The 18121-nt window shown below is 27.9% G+C and overlaps 1 protein-coding gene across 3 annotated transcripts in view; it reads right to left on the minus strand.

Moving 5' to 3' along the window:
- Positions 1 to 18121, minus strand: part of LOC100213959 (sodium channel and clathrin linker 1) — a 94582-nt gene that overhangs the window by 32437 nt on the left and 44024 nt on the right. For all 3 annotated transcript variants that reach the window (XR_010642078.1, XM_065811316.1, XM_065811317.1), the window contains 6 exons: positions 17830 to 17895; positions 17518 to 17588; positions 5955 to 6045; positions 5130 to 5218; positions 3024 to 3110; positions 2423 to 2513 (listed from right to left, as the gene is read on the minus strand). Coding sequence is in view for 2 of the 3 variants with exons in the window: in XM_065811316.1 (XP_065667388.1) it covers positions 2423 to 2513; positions 3024 to 3110; positions 5130 to 5218; positions 5955 to 6045; positions 17518 to 17588; positions 17830 to 17895 (495 nt within the window). In the remaining variant the exon portion in view is untranslated. The remainder of the gene's footprint in view (positions 1 to 2422; positions 2514 to 3023; positions 3111 to 5129; positions 5219 to 5954; positions 6046 to 17517; positions 17589 to 17829; positions 17896 to 18121) is intronic.

An 18121-nucleotide genomic window follows, 5' to 3' on the forward strand; every position in this document is an offset into this window, starting at 1 on the left:
AATTTAATACCTATTTTTCTCTGACTGACCCCTTTTCGATTGTTGACAAGTCTCGTTAATTCGGCTTTCTTAACTCTAGTCCAGAATGTCGGACGACCAGGGTGCTTTCTATCAGAAAACGATTGAAAAGATTCAAATCTTTTTAGGTTATCATATATTGTACTTTGAGCAAATCCTTCCTTTTCAAAATGATTTACGATTTTTTTTTTTTTTATATTAGGTTTATTTACAAAAAACATTTTTAGTCGCTTTCGAAAAGATTCTCGTTCAGCTGCATTTAACCTCATTTTACCACAAAAACTGATTATTATGCTTAAATAATAATCAGATTTTGTGATAAAATCAAAGATAAGCCACAAAAACTAATTATTATGCTCAAATAATGAAATTAGGATTTGTCTGATAAATTCCGCATCACCCCTTATTGATTTGGTATTAGAAGAGAATCGAAGATCGTAACAAATTGAAAACGGTTTAAGAGATATGACTTAATCTATGATTGAGCAACTTCTCAAAGCATTAAATGTTTTCTGTTATCAATAAGAACCCCGCAAATAAATGTGTTATTGTCTAAAGCCTCGCATATAGTTTCGGTTTCGGTTATGTCTATGAGTGCTTGGTTAGTACAGTGTTTTTTGCAAAATCCAAATTGAAGCTTATATAGACAACTGTGTTGGCTTAGAAAACTTTTTAACTTCTTATACATAAATTTTTCCAGCAATTACTGATATTGTATAGTAGTGATATTGGTCAATAGTTAAGATGATTTGAGTTTGAGCCTTTTTTCAAGATTGGAATAACCCTAATAATTTAAAATAGGTCAGGATATGTTCCGGATTTAAACAATTCATAAATTATGGCAGTTGATGGATGACTTAGTTCTTTTGATGCTAAGATAAGTATATATGTGGAAATGCTGTTGGGACCTGTGTTCTTTTTTGGATTCATTGTGGATAAATAATCTTTTACTTCTTGTTGGATAACTGGGGAAATAAAAAATGAGTTTGGATTACAGATTCTTTCTCAGAATATTATTTCTCTTTGTAAAAAAGTAAGTAGACAGTAATTAGAAAAAAGCAACAGAATGAATATATGAAAAAATTTACGATCTGGTTTATAAAAAAACAAAAAAACGCTTTTTTAAGTAGAAGATCAGCAACAGCTCACTTAGGGAATCTAAATATTAGGTTGTTTTTTTGTTGTTGACATAAATCATACTAGGTTGTTAATTAATAAAAGAAGTATTAATTATTAATTACTTAAATTATTAACTAATGTATGTGCATAGGCTTAATGTTAATTAATCAAACGGAAGTTTAGTTTCTCCGGAAGCCATCTTTACCTCGAATCATCTTAACATAAACTACAATTATTTGCATTTGTATTTAGAAAATGCTGATTGCATATATCTGAATTAGTATTTGGAAATATATTGAATTAGTATTTGTATTTGATCAAACATATTTGACCCCAACTCTGCTAATGACAAACATCTAGTAACTTATTGCAGACAATCTCTGCCAAAACGAGAATTGATACAACTTCATCTAAACTAATCCTAATGTAATAGATATGATACACATATGGACTGTATAGAGCACAAATGTAGTATGTCCACATTTTTATGAAATCAATGTTTTACTATATTCTTATTGGCAGTAACATAAGCTTGTAGAGGACATTTGTAATATGTCCACAAGTGATATCCATCATTAGATATAACACAAAACACAAGTGTAATATCTTGATTTTAGCAAATATTTTGAAAATTGAAATCCATTTTTCTCCGTATTTTGGTTTTTGGACATACTACATTTGTGCTCTATACAGTCGATATGTCAGACATTCTCATTTATTTAATCTTTGAAGAGATTAAAAAAAACTCTAAAAAGCATATTTACATTCAAAATCTTTTTTAATTTATATTTAAAATAAAAATATCGTTGAATTTAAAACAAAACAAATTTACTTTTAAATTTTATGATTTAATATCTAATTATGTATCAACTGATTTTTTGTATGTTTTAACAAATTTTTTTACAAGACAACAAAAATAAACTAATTAAATGGATTTTGTTAAAGATATAATTGAAGTTATCAAAGTCAAAAAAAAATAAAAAGTAAACCATTATTAAAATGGAATAAATTTTAATCAACATTATATCAACAATAAAGGGTTAATCTTAAATTTCAAGAAAAAGGTACAAACCTTACATTATTGATATATTTTGATTTTGAAATAAAAAAAACTCTTCTGAAATTTTTTAATAAAAAGAAAATTTTCAAAAAAAATAAATAAGTAAAGATAACAAAAAAAAAAAAAAAAGAAATTAACATAGCAATCTTTTTCTTGAATTCTTATCTTCCAATTTGCTGCAAAAACTTTTCATTAGAAAAGTATTTACTTTGTTTATAACATTACCTTTTCCTTTTCTATAAGAGCATTTTCAACTAACTGAACGCTATCACGAACTCTCATCACAGCCTCCTGCTCATTTTCTTCATGCATATTACTATAAAAAAAGCAATGATTTTCATTTACTTAATTGAGTTATAAAGGAAAAAAATGCAAATGATTAATTTAGAAACAAAAAAAGTAAATGCTTATTTTCCTATTGTATCAAGTAGTATACAGAGCATAAAATGTGTCCCAAAACATGGTTTGTGGTGTCCCAAAACATGGTTTGTGGTGTCCCAAAACATGATTTGTGGTGTCCCAAAACATGGTTTGTGGTGTATCAAAACATGGTTTGTGGTGTCCCAAAACATGGTTTGTGGTGTATCAAAACATGGTTTGTGGTGTACCAAAACAAGGTTAGTGGTGTACCAAAACATGGTTTGTGGTGTATCAAAACATGGTTTGTGGTGTACCAAAACAAGGTTAGTGGTGTACCAAAACATGGTTTGTGGGTGTACCAAATAGTACAAAATATTGTACTGCTTAGTACGTGGTACTACATGTGATACTTTTGTAAATGTGCAATATAAGAAAAATTTCTTGCATAAATTCAATAAAAATTAACTTTTTTTTTTGTAGAGTTGCTAGCTTCTCTTCCAAATCACTGTTTTCATAATGCAGTTTGTCTAACTCTTTTGAGTACAAAGCCACACTAAAATGTAACAACATATAACAATTTCTATAAATAAAGATGATCATATTATATTTTAATTAAAAAATTAATCATAATTACTTTTCTTCTTTTTAGATTGTTATCATTTTTTCAAATCAAACTTTGTAACTTATTCAAATAAAATGTTGAATAAAAAGGTAAAAATTTAAAACAATTTACTATAAGAACCTATGAATATAAAAAAATGAATATAAAGTAATAATAAATTCATTGACCAGGATAAAAACTCTAACATTTATCACCAGATAATCAACAAGGACCCTTACTCAGAAATTGATCATATTTTAAACTGATTAAGAATGCTGCTAGATTCCTGCTTTTTGATCTATAATCATTATGATTTTGCAATAGAATTATAGAACTATTATAGAATAGTTATTAAGCTGGTCTCTTTAGTTGAAATTTTTATATAAGAATTAAGTAAGTTTTAGTATTTCACCTAAAACTTCACCATTAAAGAAAAAAATTTTTTAGTTTATTTAGTTTTTTGTGCTTAAAAAATAAAAAAAAGTGAAAAAGTTTAATTAAAATTTTAACTAAACTTTTTCAAGGTTGTTTCTTTAAATTTTAAAGCATAAAATTTCTTTGAAATGTAAACATTGTAACTACTTTAAAATGTAATGATGTTGAAGTGTTGAAAAAAAGGGTTAAAAAAATAAATTTTTTCTTTGAAAATGTCTGTATGTGTGCATGGGTGGGTTGATTGTCAGTTTCAAGGTTATAACCATTCTAAAATTGTATTTTTTTTGTTTTTTTATTGTCTTGAAGCTATTTTATAATCAATTTTAGGCTTAATGATTAAAGTATGCTATTGTTTGTCTGACAATAAATAAATAGTAATATTAAAAAACTTATTGTTAAAATTGAATCTTTAATGTATATTTAATTCAGCAATTTAACCTAAAAACAAACTTTATATGTGTTTTTTAATGGTATTATGTATTTTTATTATCATATATTACCAAAAACAATAATTAGATAATATAAAATATTTATTGGTCAAAAAGTAGGACGGGGACCCTTTTTATATTTATATTTGATTATCTTTTCAGACCATTGTTTTCAAAATTATTTAAAAAAGTATTCCTTAAATACTCAAATTGCTTTAAAGCTGTAGAGGCCAGTAAACTAACTTCCAGATGGAGACTTACCAATCAACAGTACATTACTTCTTCATAGAGACTTACTTAGATGTGACCACTTACTTAGGTGTGACCCACCTTACCTAGGAGTGACCTAACTGTGGCAGTGTTGCATCTAAGTAAACCTACGAGCATATATTTTTTTAATACTAGATCACTCGCGGCAAGGCTGCAAGCAACCACTACTAAGTTGGAACTTATTAGAAAACAAAAAAAAAATGTTCAAGAAAAAAGAAATAGTTGACAGAACACTTGAAAAGTTGTAGGTTGTATGAGTCAGGAAAACATAAATATGTGGGAAAAAAAAAGAGTTTTGGATGATAAAATCATCATGATAAAAACGAGATTAGCTTGTTTGAGCGGCAACCATGATAGTATTTGAAAGAAAGAGTTGTAATCTTATGACAAATGAGCTCAAGCTTGACAGATCAAGCAGGTCCAACAACAGTTAAAATGTGCTTTTGGACCTTGAAGAGAATAAGCATTATTAGAAAAACCAAACCAAATATGAAAACAGTATTCTCTACAGAGATAAATAAGAGATTTGTAGAGGTAGAAAATGGAATCAGGAATAAGAAAATGGTGGACACAATAGAGAAAAACATAGTAGTATCAAAAACATAAGATATATACATAGAAGAATTCAAAAATTTATATAACCATTTTTATAACATCTTTAATATTTACCATTTATATAACATCTTTAATATAACCATTTATATAACATCCTTAATATTTAACCATGTTTCTTGCATCTCTGCAATTTTTTTATTAAAAGAATGCAGAAATAAAAAGTGAGGGATAATTATTTATTTATTTAAGGATTATTCAGAAATTAAAAACAAAGTAAACAAACCGACTTTCCAGTCCTAATATTTCATTCTGCAATTTACGAATTGTTCCTTCAGCAGATTTTTCTGATAAATTATATTGCTGCGATTTTACCTATTTTAACAAAATTTTAAAAAAAAGTTATAATAAATTTAAATATATTCAATATGTGATGTTTAACAACATTATGTGACACTTTAATATGACTACAACCAAGTGAAGCTTGATAAACAGTTTTTTTAAATTGTGGTTTAAGTTCAACAATTCTTAATTTAATAATTTGACATTTTTGAGTATAAAGTAATTACTAGTAAAATGTTTAAAAAAAACTTAAATTTAAATGAACAAAAAAGATTATAAATAAAAACAATTTTTATTTTGTTTTTGAGTGATTACTACTAATATGAATAGCACTTTTCATTGTTGTATATTAGTAACCAGTTTTCATTGTTTTATCTTAGTAGCCAGTTTTCATTGCTATATTTGACAACTGACATTATTTTGCATAATCAATATGTAAATTGCACTGAAAATTCAAAATAAAATCATTAAAATTATAAGTAATGGATCAAGAACATTGTGGTACATTGTTAATAACTCTATTCTTAAACCTTCGAAACTATATTTTAATAGCTGATAATTAAAAATGCTATAATACATATTGACAACTTATCAGCCATAAAGACATAATTTTTTATTCTTCTATCCAATGCTTTTATTAAACATTAATTATAGTAATAAAAACAACAACAATAATAGTTATAATGGTGATATACTTAGGTATATGAAAAATATGAAGTTTCATTTTTTAATGAAATGTCACATATTAAAATAAAAATAAAAAACTAACACTATGTTTAAGCTGTTCTTTTTGCTGCTCAGCATGGATTTGGAGTTCACTATTTAAAGCCTTTAATGTTTTGTTTTCACATAACAATTTTCTAAAACATTAAAATAAAGCTATCATTTGACTATTGAAGTTAAAAAAATAAAATTACGAAAAAAACAAAAACAAACTCTAACCGCATAATAAAAAACTTTTATTTGGCAAACTGTAAATATACAGACAAAATTGAAATAAATGCTAAACAGGTACTTGTACCTTAAAATGTATGCTACTTTAAAATGTTGATAACTAAATTTTGATCTCTTTTAATTTTAAACCAATTGCAATAAGGTTTATATTATACTAAGAAGTAATCGAAGCATAAGACAATTTGAAACAGTAAGTCCATTCTATGTCAAGTTTGTACTAACAACTGATAGTATTGCGTATTTGTTTTAAAAATTGGAACACAAATTTTCACTTAAAACATTAAATTTACATTTAAAACAAAAAATTAAGTAATAAAGACTATATATGGTAATGATCAATAAAAGGATGTTTCAACTTAATTCTATTACTGTTCTAGCTATGAACATTTTATTGAGTTACTTAAATGGTTTTTTTTAGTAGTGTCATTTGAAGTTACCTGTATATATGGCAGCAAATCCGTAGCATATTCAATTTGCAATGGAGATTCACTATAGTTGTGGATAATTTGCATTTTCAAGTTTATTTTTGGTAATGATCACAAAAACTTGATCTGACGCCATGAGGGGATGAGGGAATGACACCGTGAGGGGATGAAACAACTGTGAAGGGATGAAACAATTTACTTGAGACAACATTTGTGTTACACTGAATGGCTTGGCTCTAACACCACTGACCTTGCTGACACAAAACTTTTCTCATACTCAGATAGTTAACTTTGTGACTCGTTTTCCAGACAACACCAACCACTTACTTTTATTACTTGATTTGTCTTTTATCTGGCCCTAGTTTGCGTTCAGTTTCTCTTTGTTCTCCATTAAGTTGTTCATACCATGCAATGATCTCTAAAGTCTTTCATTTCATACTTCTTCTTTAGACTCACCACACATCATACTTACCACACACATCATCACACTACTAACTACTACCCTAAAGCTGACTAGGATTCTTTTTTGTGATTTTCTTTGTGACGGCCCTTGGGCTAATGTCTTTTCTCTCTCCGCTGATAAACGTACCTCTTATGTAATGACCTGGATCCATTCAGGTATGGAAACTTTTATTTTTACTCGTCGGCTCCAAGTCAAGCCTCATTCTACTCCATGGTTTCCGACTTCTTGTGCAGCTGCTAGTTCTAATTGTAATCATTTTTTTCAAAAGAAAAAAATACTTGAGGACATACCTCTATTATTGCAAGAAATTAATTTATAAAAGTGCTGTCTGATGCTAAGCTCCAATATTCCAATAAACCTCATATCTTATCTAAAAAGTTAAACTTTTGAAAAATCTTCAACAAAGTCTTTTAAGAACTTTTTTTTAAAGTTTTTAAATACATTAAATTTGGAAAATCTTCAACAGCGTCATTAACAAAGGTAAGTTTAACATTCCATCTCTAATTCATGCAAGTGTTAGACATTCAAAGCACTCCATCTTCCGTAGCCAAAGTCATATCTCAATTAAACTCTTCCATGGCTTGTGGTTCAGACAACATTCCTGCCATAGTCTTAGAAAAGTGTTATTTAGAAATCTCTTCAATTATCTCTAAACTATTTAATAAGTGCTTGACTGAATCTTGCTTTCCTGCCTGCCGGAAATAGGCACTTGTGGTTCCGATTTTTGAACTCTGGAGAACATTTTGAACCCTCCAACTATTTGGTATCCCTTCTGATTTAATATGGAAAACTTATATTGCCTTTTTTTGCATACGGCTTATGTTTAGCCCATGTTTTGCAATATCTTTAGCTCTCATTTACTTTTGACCATAGAGAAATGTGCAGCAATCATATGTAACAAGCGCCCATGTTCAAATCAACCTTCAAAGCATCTTGAAGGCATCTGCCTCAAATAAATTTGCTAAATTATTCTGAGGTAAATGCCTTCAAAACCCACAAAAAATTGGCAAATCAAATGATCACCCTCTGTAAGCATTATTTTTAGTTAGATCTATAGTGAGAAATCTCAGGAATTAGTATAAGCTGCAACCTCTGCACCCAAAATCAACTTGATTAATAAAATCTTTTGCTTTGTAAGTTCTCATAAATAGCTAGATAATGTATTTACTTATAAAGAAAATAATAATATCATCCGATCAGTCTTCTATCTGTTATTAGCAAGATCTTTGAGTTTTTGATAAACAAATTTCTAACATCCCATACCAAGTCAAATTCTCTTCTCGCCTCATAAGCGAGAAGTTCCAAGTTCAATACCCATATATTTTTTCCATAAGCTTGTGTCATATGGTGTATCTGAAAAAAATTATGAGAGTTTTTTATCGTTTCTTTCTAACTACAGTATTAAAGTCATCCTCAACGGACAACACTCTTCTTCATTTCCAGTAACTTCTGGGGTACCTCAAGGTTCTATCCTTGGTCTTTTATTGTTTCTTATATACATAAATGATCTTCCTGAAAACCTTACATTTAAAGTGGCTCTATTTGCTGATGATTCAACTTTATACACCTAGCATGACAGAAAATCTTGAATCTGAACTCACTTCTATAACAGATTGGAGCTTTTTAAACCCAACAAAACTCACTTATTTACTGCAAACAACTATCGCAATACTGTCAACATTCCTATATTGATGAATGGCAACCCATTCACTGAGTCCTATTTTTATGTCTTCTAGGATTGTTGTTCAATACTGACCTCTAATAGAAACCGTTGCGAAGTCCAAGTCCAGGAGTACTGCTCATCATAAAAATTGTTGGATTTGGGATTTTTTAAATTTTATATTAGCATAAGCATGTTTCCTAATTAACCCTTATCAACTTTTATTGATTTAGATATGTTTAGCCAACAGTTATATAACTTTAAACCAGTAAAAGCACAAACGCATTGAATAATGCTGCGTATGACAAGCCATCAGGCATATAAATTATTCAAAAATGTGCAGCGTGTTTATGCCATACATCGCCTATAGCAGACATTGCTTTTAAAGAACATAAGAATATGGTTAGAGTTCTGGCTCAGAACCTTGCGCCTGCAGTTTGACACTTGTGTTGATGCCAAAGTTTAAGCAAGTATTTCTCAAACGTGGTTTTCTAATGATATTCTTTAAACTAACAGATATTGCTTATAATTAATGTTTAATTTAATGCTGTTTTTATTATAGCCTTTTTCTGAAAGTTTCCAAAAACACTGAGAGAAATGTTATGCAACTGTCATCTATGATAAAGATTTAAAGAAGTTTATAAGTATAGAAATGCTCGCTGTTAAATAGACCTACCAAGATCTGTATTTTACAGGTCAGGACAGCTAGTTTTATTTATTAATTTATTCTTTTTATCACCCAAAAAGGCATAGTGTATAAAACTAATAGTTTATTCAATTAGTCTGAAATTTAACTTAAGTTTTTTTTGGAATACCTTCTTCCATCAAGTTTTTAAATATGGTTCTTTGCTATTTAATATTTAAGAATTCAAAGGACTAGTTTAGAATTGCCGCTATTTTATCTTCTACGCTAGTGTTTGGACGCTTGACAATGATTTTTTTGCCCTTTAATCAAATACTGGACTAAGCTTAGCTTCAGTTGGTTGCAAATTTGCATTACTTCATTGATAAAGTGGTTATCCTTATGAATCTTTGATACGTCAAAATCTGGAAAAAACAAGTCGCTCAGTGTCTGATAAACAGATTTAATTTATTTTAAATGAGAATGGTAGACATAACAATAATTTTAAAGAAGGAATGTAGATCATTTTTGTTGTACTTTGATATGTTGAAAAGGAGTTTTAATGCTGATCTAAGCTGTATGATTGATTTGGTACAGCCAGAGATTTGAACAAATACAGTATAGTTAGTGGCTGACAAAAACAAATTCCAGATTCTATAAAAGCTCTGGAGGCTGATTGAAATTGAATAATGCATTCATTTACGATTGCTAATTGGAGAGTAGCTATATTTTGTATATGGTCTTGATTATCCATTCTAAACACCTTAGGAATCCATGTTGTTTTTGTTTATTATTGAGATGTAGGGAAGAACTGTTAATTTTAATTGTGTTATTTGTAACTGAGAAAGCAAAACTTGATTTTTTTGGTGTTTAGTTTGATATATAAGTTTTGCATTAAACTTTATTAACTAATTCTTGTAGTCTAAAAAGAGTAGGACTTTTTAGGATTATATTGTCTGCATAAGCAATAATACCTGTGTATATACCACTTACTGTTGTTCTAACTTTGTAATCTGAAGCAATTTGACTTTATATACTTTCAGTGTAGATATTGTACAAATCTGGCGATAAAATGGATCCTTGTCACATGCTTTGAGACAAACAGAAATGATTTAACTGATTAGCAGTATAATGATTGTAGAGCGCAAACTACTGATAGTGGTAAATTTTTGTTGTAATAAATTTTTCAAACAAGTCCCAGTTACAGCTATCAAAGGCCTTATTTGTATCTAAAATACTGATGAATTATTATTATTAAAGTGTTTTATTGTTTCACTCAAAAGAAATTCTGCATGAAATGTTGAACTATTTTGCATGAAATCAAATTGATGAGAGTGGCTCTGATATTTCTAAATGTCAGATTTATTTCGAGTAAATCTGATATTTCTGGACATACTTGCATGATAATATATCAGAAGAGTTTTGTGAAAATAGGTATGATAATAATTCTGCAATAGTTATTCGGATTTTCAAGAGATTTTTTATAAGATTTGACTATTGGAACAATAATGGAAATCGGTAAGTAATCTGCGATCATTATTAAAGATATTATTGTAAAACTACGAAGGCCATATTAGGATATGGTTGTTAAAAAAATATTTAAGATGTTCTGCAGTAATTCATTTAAGTAAGATGTTCATTACAGTAATCATGAGATCTATAAGACTAAAGCTTAAGAATGCAATTTTCGATGTCGGAAGTTGATAAGACTATTTCTTAAGACTTATGAGTTGTGGAAAATGACGGTGTTCATAATTGTTGTTAGTAATTGCGGTACTGTTCAGAGTTATATAAAAGTTTTGTTGAAATTCCATTACAATTTCTCTTCTTATTTGTACCAAAAATACGAGTGTTTAAAGTTGATTTAATTTTTTGGATATTGTTTCGAAATTTTGGAGGATTAGTTTTCCAAAGGTATTCAATGTTTTTGGTGACTTTATTAATTTTTAAGTTATGAGCTTAAAAAAAGAATAGTGATATAGCAAGTAAACAGTTGACAGAAGACTTGAAAAGTTGTAGATTGTATGACTAAGGAAAAAACTAAGATAGGGAGAGCTCCAAAGGGTTGAAGTGTAAGGACGAATAAAAGATTTTAGAGCATGCACGGACAGTTACAGTAAACAAATGAGACTTTGCTAAATGAGGAGTCAAGCGAAAATCAGTTTTAGTTGATGGAACTAGAGATGATAGCTCCTTTGAGCAGCGACCATGATAGTATTTGTAGAAAAGAGAAAGAGATGCAACTTTACAACAATAGGAAAGAGGCTTAAGCTTAGCAGATAGAGCAAGTCCAAATATGTTTACTATGCGTTTTCAGACCATGTCTAGAAGAGAAAGAGCATCATTAGAAGAGCCAGTCCAAATAAGAAACAGTATTCCATAAAAGGACAAATAAGAGATTTGTATAGGTACAGAATGGAATAAGGAGTAAGAAAATGTCAAGCACCATAGTGGATGTTAATTTTGCATTTAATTATATATATGGTTTCCATAAAAGGTCAGTAGTAAATAAAGCGGATTCCTGCAATCTGTTGTAGTTAGATTTTTTCCATTTCCATAAGTGGAAAGAAAGAATGTCATTGCATAATTTGATTTCTGGCATCCACCATAATTTAAAGTAAATACAGAACTCTCTTTGTTGGAAATATTCTTCCATTGCTAGAAGAAAAGCATTTTAAATCTTTTCACGTGTTGTTTGAGTTTTTTTTTCTATTGCTTCTCTAACTAAAGTGTAATCTCTAAAAAACGCAGAGAGATTCTGATTATATATTTTGATAAAATTGTTATCATTTCAAGCATAATTTGGAATTGTATTGTATTTTTTAAGTATATTATTTAAAACTGGTGCTAGATTTTCATTTTTAAGATTAATATTTATAGCAATAGGTAAATGGTCACTTATGCTTAAATGTGAAGAAGGAATAACTTGACAGCTAGTAAAACATATTGATGATTCTTTTAAGACTGAAATGTGATTGATATAAGATAAATTATTTAGCATTTTATTTTTTATGTGTATAGGTTGGACCGGTACCATTAATTTATTTAAATTATATCCAAAAATATGGTTTACTGATAAAATAGTTTTTAAACACAGTTAGAAAGTATCATTTAACAAGTGTAACTTGAAACATCTATTAAATGTGTTTAATATGTCATCAAATTAAAAATATTTTATTTTATAATTTAAATTTAATAAAAACGCATGAGATCATTTTGGTTTAAATACACGTTTAGCCTACAAGTTATTATAATACAAGTTATTAAAATAATGATTTTAATAACTACTTTTGTGGATTATTTAACTAATTATGTAATTTTGGGAAGGGTTTAAAATAAGAGAAAGTTGAACTTTTCGCATAGCACTCTACCACTCACTACTGCATGTACCTTAAAGATAACAAGTTCATTATATAAATTTTATTACTAGAAATACCTTTAACTTTATAGAAATAGTTAATTTTCTAGCAAAGAATAAAACTAAAAATAAATTATAATTTTTTACAGCATAATTGAAAATTTATTTAGTCTTCTATAGCATTTTAGGGACTTTTTTTCATACCTAAAAGCTCTGGTTAATAGACTCAAAAAAGGTAAAAAAAAATTTGGAGTCTGAAGTCCCAATTTTTTTCCTAGAGTCTCTAAAAATTGATAGCATAAGTTAGCATCTGGTAAGGTTGATATTTTTTATACTGCTGATTCCATTCTTTACCACTATAAATCTCTTACATGTTCCTATATGGAATACAGTTAAACAAACATACAGTTGTCTGAATACTGTTGTCATATTTGGTTGGTTCTAATGATCTTTCTCATCTAGACAAGGTCCAAAAACGAATAAGTGTAGTTGGATCTGCCAAACTTGAGCCCCTCTCCCATTGTCATAAAGTTGCATCTCTTTTTCTTTTCTTTAAATACTACCATTGCTGCTCAAAGGAGCAATCATCGCAAGTTTCATCAACCAAAACTCATTTTTGCTTAATTCGTCATTTAGCAAAGTATTATCTTTTTACTGTATCTGTCCCTGCATGCAAAACTTTTATTGGTGTGGTTTTTTTTGTTGCACTTTAATTTTTTGGAATTTTCTCCTATCTTTCATGTTATCTTGACTCATTTTCAAGTCTTCTGTCTGTTTCTTCTTTGTTTTCTTGTAAATCCCAACTTAATAGTGGTTGCTTACAGCCTTGTTGGGAGTAAATCAGAAATAAATAAAAAAAAAAAAAACATGATAGGTTGCAGTATAAACAATGGTTTTTCAAGTTTTTATTAGTATGTATACAATATACATACTAATTAATATATTTTTAATATAAGATAAAAGATTACTTTAATATACTTAAGATGTGGAAAGTTCTTTTTTCATAATACTTTATAGATTGTTTTTATTTTTTGCAAGCAATAATATTGCATTCTCCTTATCTTTTATCAAAATTGATATATGGCTTTTATTTTCACCAATTTTAGTACAAGTAACATCTAACATGGAATTTATAATTCTAGGATCAACATACATTGTTTAACCAATTTTTAGCTTTGACAGTTGTTTTTTTTAAATAACCCACAGTCTTTGCTAAAATGTTTTCATTCCATTTTATTTTGTTTTTGTAAGAGACAGCTTGAAATTTTGCATTGGGGCTGAACCTGAGATTGAACTTTGATCTCATTTTAATATATTTTCACTGTAAAAGAATAAAAAGCATTTTGAATCATTTAAACTTTTTAGTGAATGAATGAATTTAACATAAAGCAATTAAGAAATTATCACACCAAATTTTAACAGAAATAGAAAAGTTGTTCCAAAAATATTACGATAACCTACATTTTAGGGTTCACATGGTAAAAAAAGCTTTTTTGTAGTGCTGTTATTCAGTATGACATTTAAATTCATTAGAATTTAAATATCTATTAGGGATGTTAAAATTCTGAAGATACGCTTTCAAGTTATTGTAAAAAAACTTATAGCTATTAAAAAAACACCTACACCGAGTACCTGTAAACACCAGTTTAAATTTTACAATTTTTTTCTATTTAGGATAATCAAATCTTTTTTGCTGTGTAAATATTAACATTTTGAAAGATATTAACAGTATATATTGATAGCAGGGGCAATAAGAACACTTAATATGCCTAACAATCAAAAGACTTCTACAATGGAGAAACCACTGCAATCATTAGACTATTACAACCAAAAGAATACTATAATAACATATAAGACAAGGTGTTATTCATTAAAAAAATTTAAAAAATGCATATTCCTATGTAAAACTGAACTTCAATTGAATTCTCAACTTAAAAAATATGTTTAGCGCTTTTAAGCTATTTACAGTAAAATATTTGATGGCCCAATAAATAACAAGGATGGATTTGCGAAAAACGGTGAAAAAAAAAAAGGTGAAAAATATTATCACACTACATGTAAAAACATATGGTCCGCAGTGAGTTTACCCTTATCTCACTGTTTCACAAACTAAGAAGCTAATGAAGGTTGCATTTCATTATTTCCCAAAGCAAATGAAGCTAATAAAGGTTGCTGTTAAACAGTTAACAATTTTAAATTTATTTTTTTAGTCTGAGTTTCTGTAAGGGTTTTTTGTTGCAAAATTTCTTTTTTTTTTCCAACTTTTTCACTTCCAACAAGGCTGCAAGCAACCACTATTAGAGTTGAACTATTAGAGTTGAACTATTGAGTTGGAAGATACTGGAAGAGAAAAGAAGTTTATAAAGCAAGTAAATGATTAACAGACGACTTAAAATATTGCAAATTATATGAATCAGGAAAACAAGATGAAGGGAGAGAATTCTAAAGATTTAATGTTTAAGAAAAAAAACTAGACAAGTAAGAATTTTCGGAGCACTTAGGAACAGCACTTGAATAAGTTTTTTTTCATTTGAATTTATTATAAATAATGTATTTTAAAGGAATCCATTCAGTTTAAGCAGCTTTTGTACAAAGCAAATATTTTTATTGTTTTCCTGTATAGTTTATGATAAAGATAAATATGTTTAGGAAAAAAGGATTATACATTTTATATTAGTTTTTATTTTATTTTGCTTTCTTAAACATGTCCACTTTTTATCATATTCTTTAGATTTACCTCAAAGTGACATGGTTTTGTATTTAAAAAAATATATTTTAAATTAAAAATTGCTTGTGGAATTAGGTTACTTGAAAATAGAGCTGGGCTAATCAATTGCACTTAAATGAAAGTGCAATTGAATAGCCCTTCAAAATAACTACGATGATACAAAGGTTTTGAAAGGTGTTTCTGAGGATAAACAGGTGTTTTTTTTAATGTTATTCCCCTCCCTAAGGCTGAGAGGGCCACTACAATTGAGGAGACTTATTATTAGACTTTTTGTGGTTACAACCCTTTCTCATGAAACATGAACTTTGATGAACAAAGAAATGTGTAGAGTTAGATTTTAATCCTAGCCAGACCAAGAGGTGTTACTAAATTGTGATGTTACTTGACAGCGTTTAGTGCCAAGCAGGATTACTACTTGGTACTAAATGCTGCCATTATTATAGGGTCAGGCAGTGATACTATCTTTTACTATCTTGCAATACAACTATCATTATATAATGTTGTGTTATAAATAATTAACATTGCATTTATATTTTTAAGATATTTTTAACTTTTCTTATGCTTGTTTTAGTTTTGGCTGAATGTAACAATTGGCTGAAGCTTTTCATGGTAATTGCAACAACTGTTTTTAAAAACTTTATAACTGGTGTTTTGAAGTCTTTTTATGTCACTAATTAAAATTTAAAGATAATGCTAGAAAGGAGCACACCTAAATAGATTATATATAACAAGTTTGTATTGCATTATATATTTCTGCATTAAATTGATATTAATGATTGCAAGTTAAATCTAAAGTAACCTTGCTAAACTTATACTTACTAATTCTTCATAAAATCTTTCAACTTACTGTTCCTTACTACAAGTTTAGTATAAATACTCAAGCAACAAAATGTCAAAAGCTTTATATATTTTTATGTTAATTCACTTCCCCAAGGCCAAGAAGGCAACTATAGTCAAGGAGGCTACTTTAATTGTGGTGACAACTCTCTCTAAACTCTTTAACTCCGAAATACAAACCTTGAAGAACAAGGTTGCTGTGTGGAAACACAGTACTACCCATGGTGGAAACACAGTACTACCCATGGTGGAGATCAAACTCTGAACTTTTTGGTTATGAAGCAAGTACGCTACCACTACATCACTACCACATTAACATGCAGTAATGTTGTAGTTATGAAAAACATATATATATATAAAAGTTATGAAAAAAAAAAAAAAAGAACTAAAATAACCTTTAAAAAAGATTAAAATTTAAAAAAAAGATTAATAAAATTTAAAAATTAATATTTCATATTTTGAAACATGTGAGGATCTAAATATTTATTTTAAACTCCAAACATTTGTTTTATACTAGGATGTTCATTAAAAATATATAATTAAAGCCTAGCTTAAGATGAAAAATTATCAATTCAATCCATTAAAGAACATTTAGATATTTAAAAATCTAAACCTGCTTAAAATGGTTTTACATTTTATTTACATGTATCTTTAAAAAAAATAATGGTAGAATATCACTTTAATCTAGTTAGCTTTTATTTATTTTTTGAAGCAAATTTTGGCTAGTTTTATTGTTTTTTTGTTTCTAAGCTCTAATCAAAAAATTTGATAATCAAACAACCATTTGGTGTAAGTATGAGCATACAAAAATCTTGACTTAATTGAATTCTAAAACTGAACTTACCTAATTTGAATCCTAAACAAAAAATTGATTTGCCCTTGTCAATTCAGTATATCAAATTTAAAGTGTCAATTCTTCAACATATCACAGCATAAAAATGATAAAAAAGAGAACCACATTAAAAATCAATTATAAATATAATTTTAATATAAGTACACAAAGCTTTATCTTCAAAATAATGACTTTACATTGTACCTTGATGCTAAAATCAAGTGTAGTTAAAATCATTAAATAATGTCAGAAAAATAAAATTTACCATCATTATTAAAATAATTTAAAACTTATTTTGCATTTTATATGATCTGAACGAAAGTTAAATGTTTTAAAAAATGTTTAACTAAATTGTTAGTTAAAGAATCAAATTTAAATGTTTGTAGAATATCTTTGTAGAATACATTTTGCAATATAAAGCATATATTTTAAAAATTATATAGTAATACAAACCGGTTTTGTGATTTTAAACTTTCAATCTGTGAATCATATATTTCAATTGTATTCAAAACTTTCTCTTGCTCCTAAAAAGGTAAGTATTTTATTTGTATATAAATGTTTGAACAGAACACGATTTTTACAGTTTTTTTTAATTTAAGTAAAAATGTTTTATTTAATAAAAATGCTGTAGTCATTTATTAGAATGAATAATTCAATTTTACAATTACTGCTAACATTAGGAGTACTGTGTAGATTTGCTGTGTACATAATATAGATTAATAAATTCATCAATTAAATATTTTAATTGCATAACAAAAATCTTACTGCTTTAAACCGCAGGTTTGCATTTTGTAAATCAGATGCAAATGCTCTAGCTTGTGCTATGTCATCCTAAAAGTATATAAAAAAATTATATATATATATATATATATATATATATATATATATAGAGAGAGAGAGAGAGAGAGAGAGAGAGAGAGAGAGAGAGAGAGAGAGAGAGAGAGAGAGAGAGAGAGAGAGAGAGAGATGTATATTTATGTATATATATATAATCTTTTTTTTTTAATAATATATTACTCCCAACAAGACTGCAAGCAAAGGTTGCAAGTTGGGAGTA

This window comes from Hydra vulgaris, chromosome 12 (genome assembly GCF_038396675.1).
Source record: "Hydra vulgaris chromosome 12, alternate assembly HydraT2T_AEP".
In the NCBI taxonomy this organism is placed as follows: Eukaryota; Metazoa; Cnidaria; class Hydrozoa; order Anthoathecata; family Hydridae; genus Hydra; species Hydra vulgaris.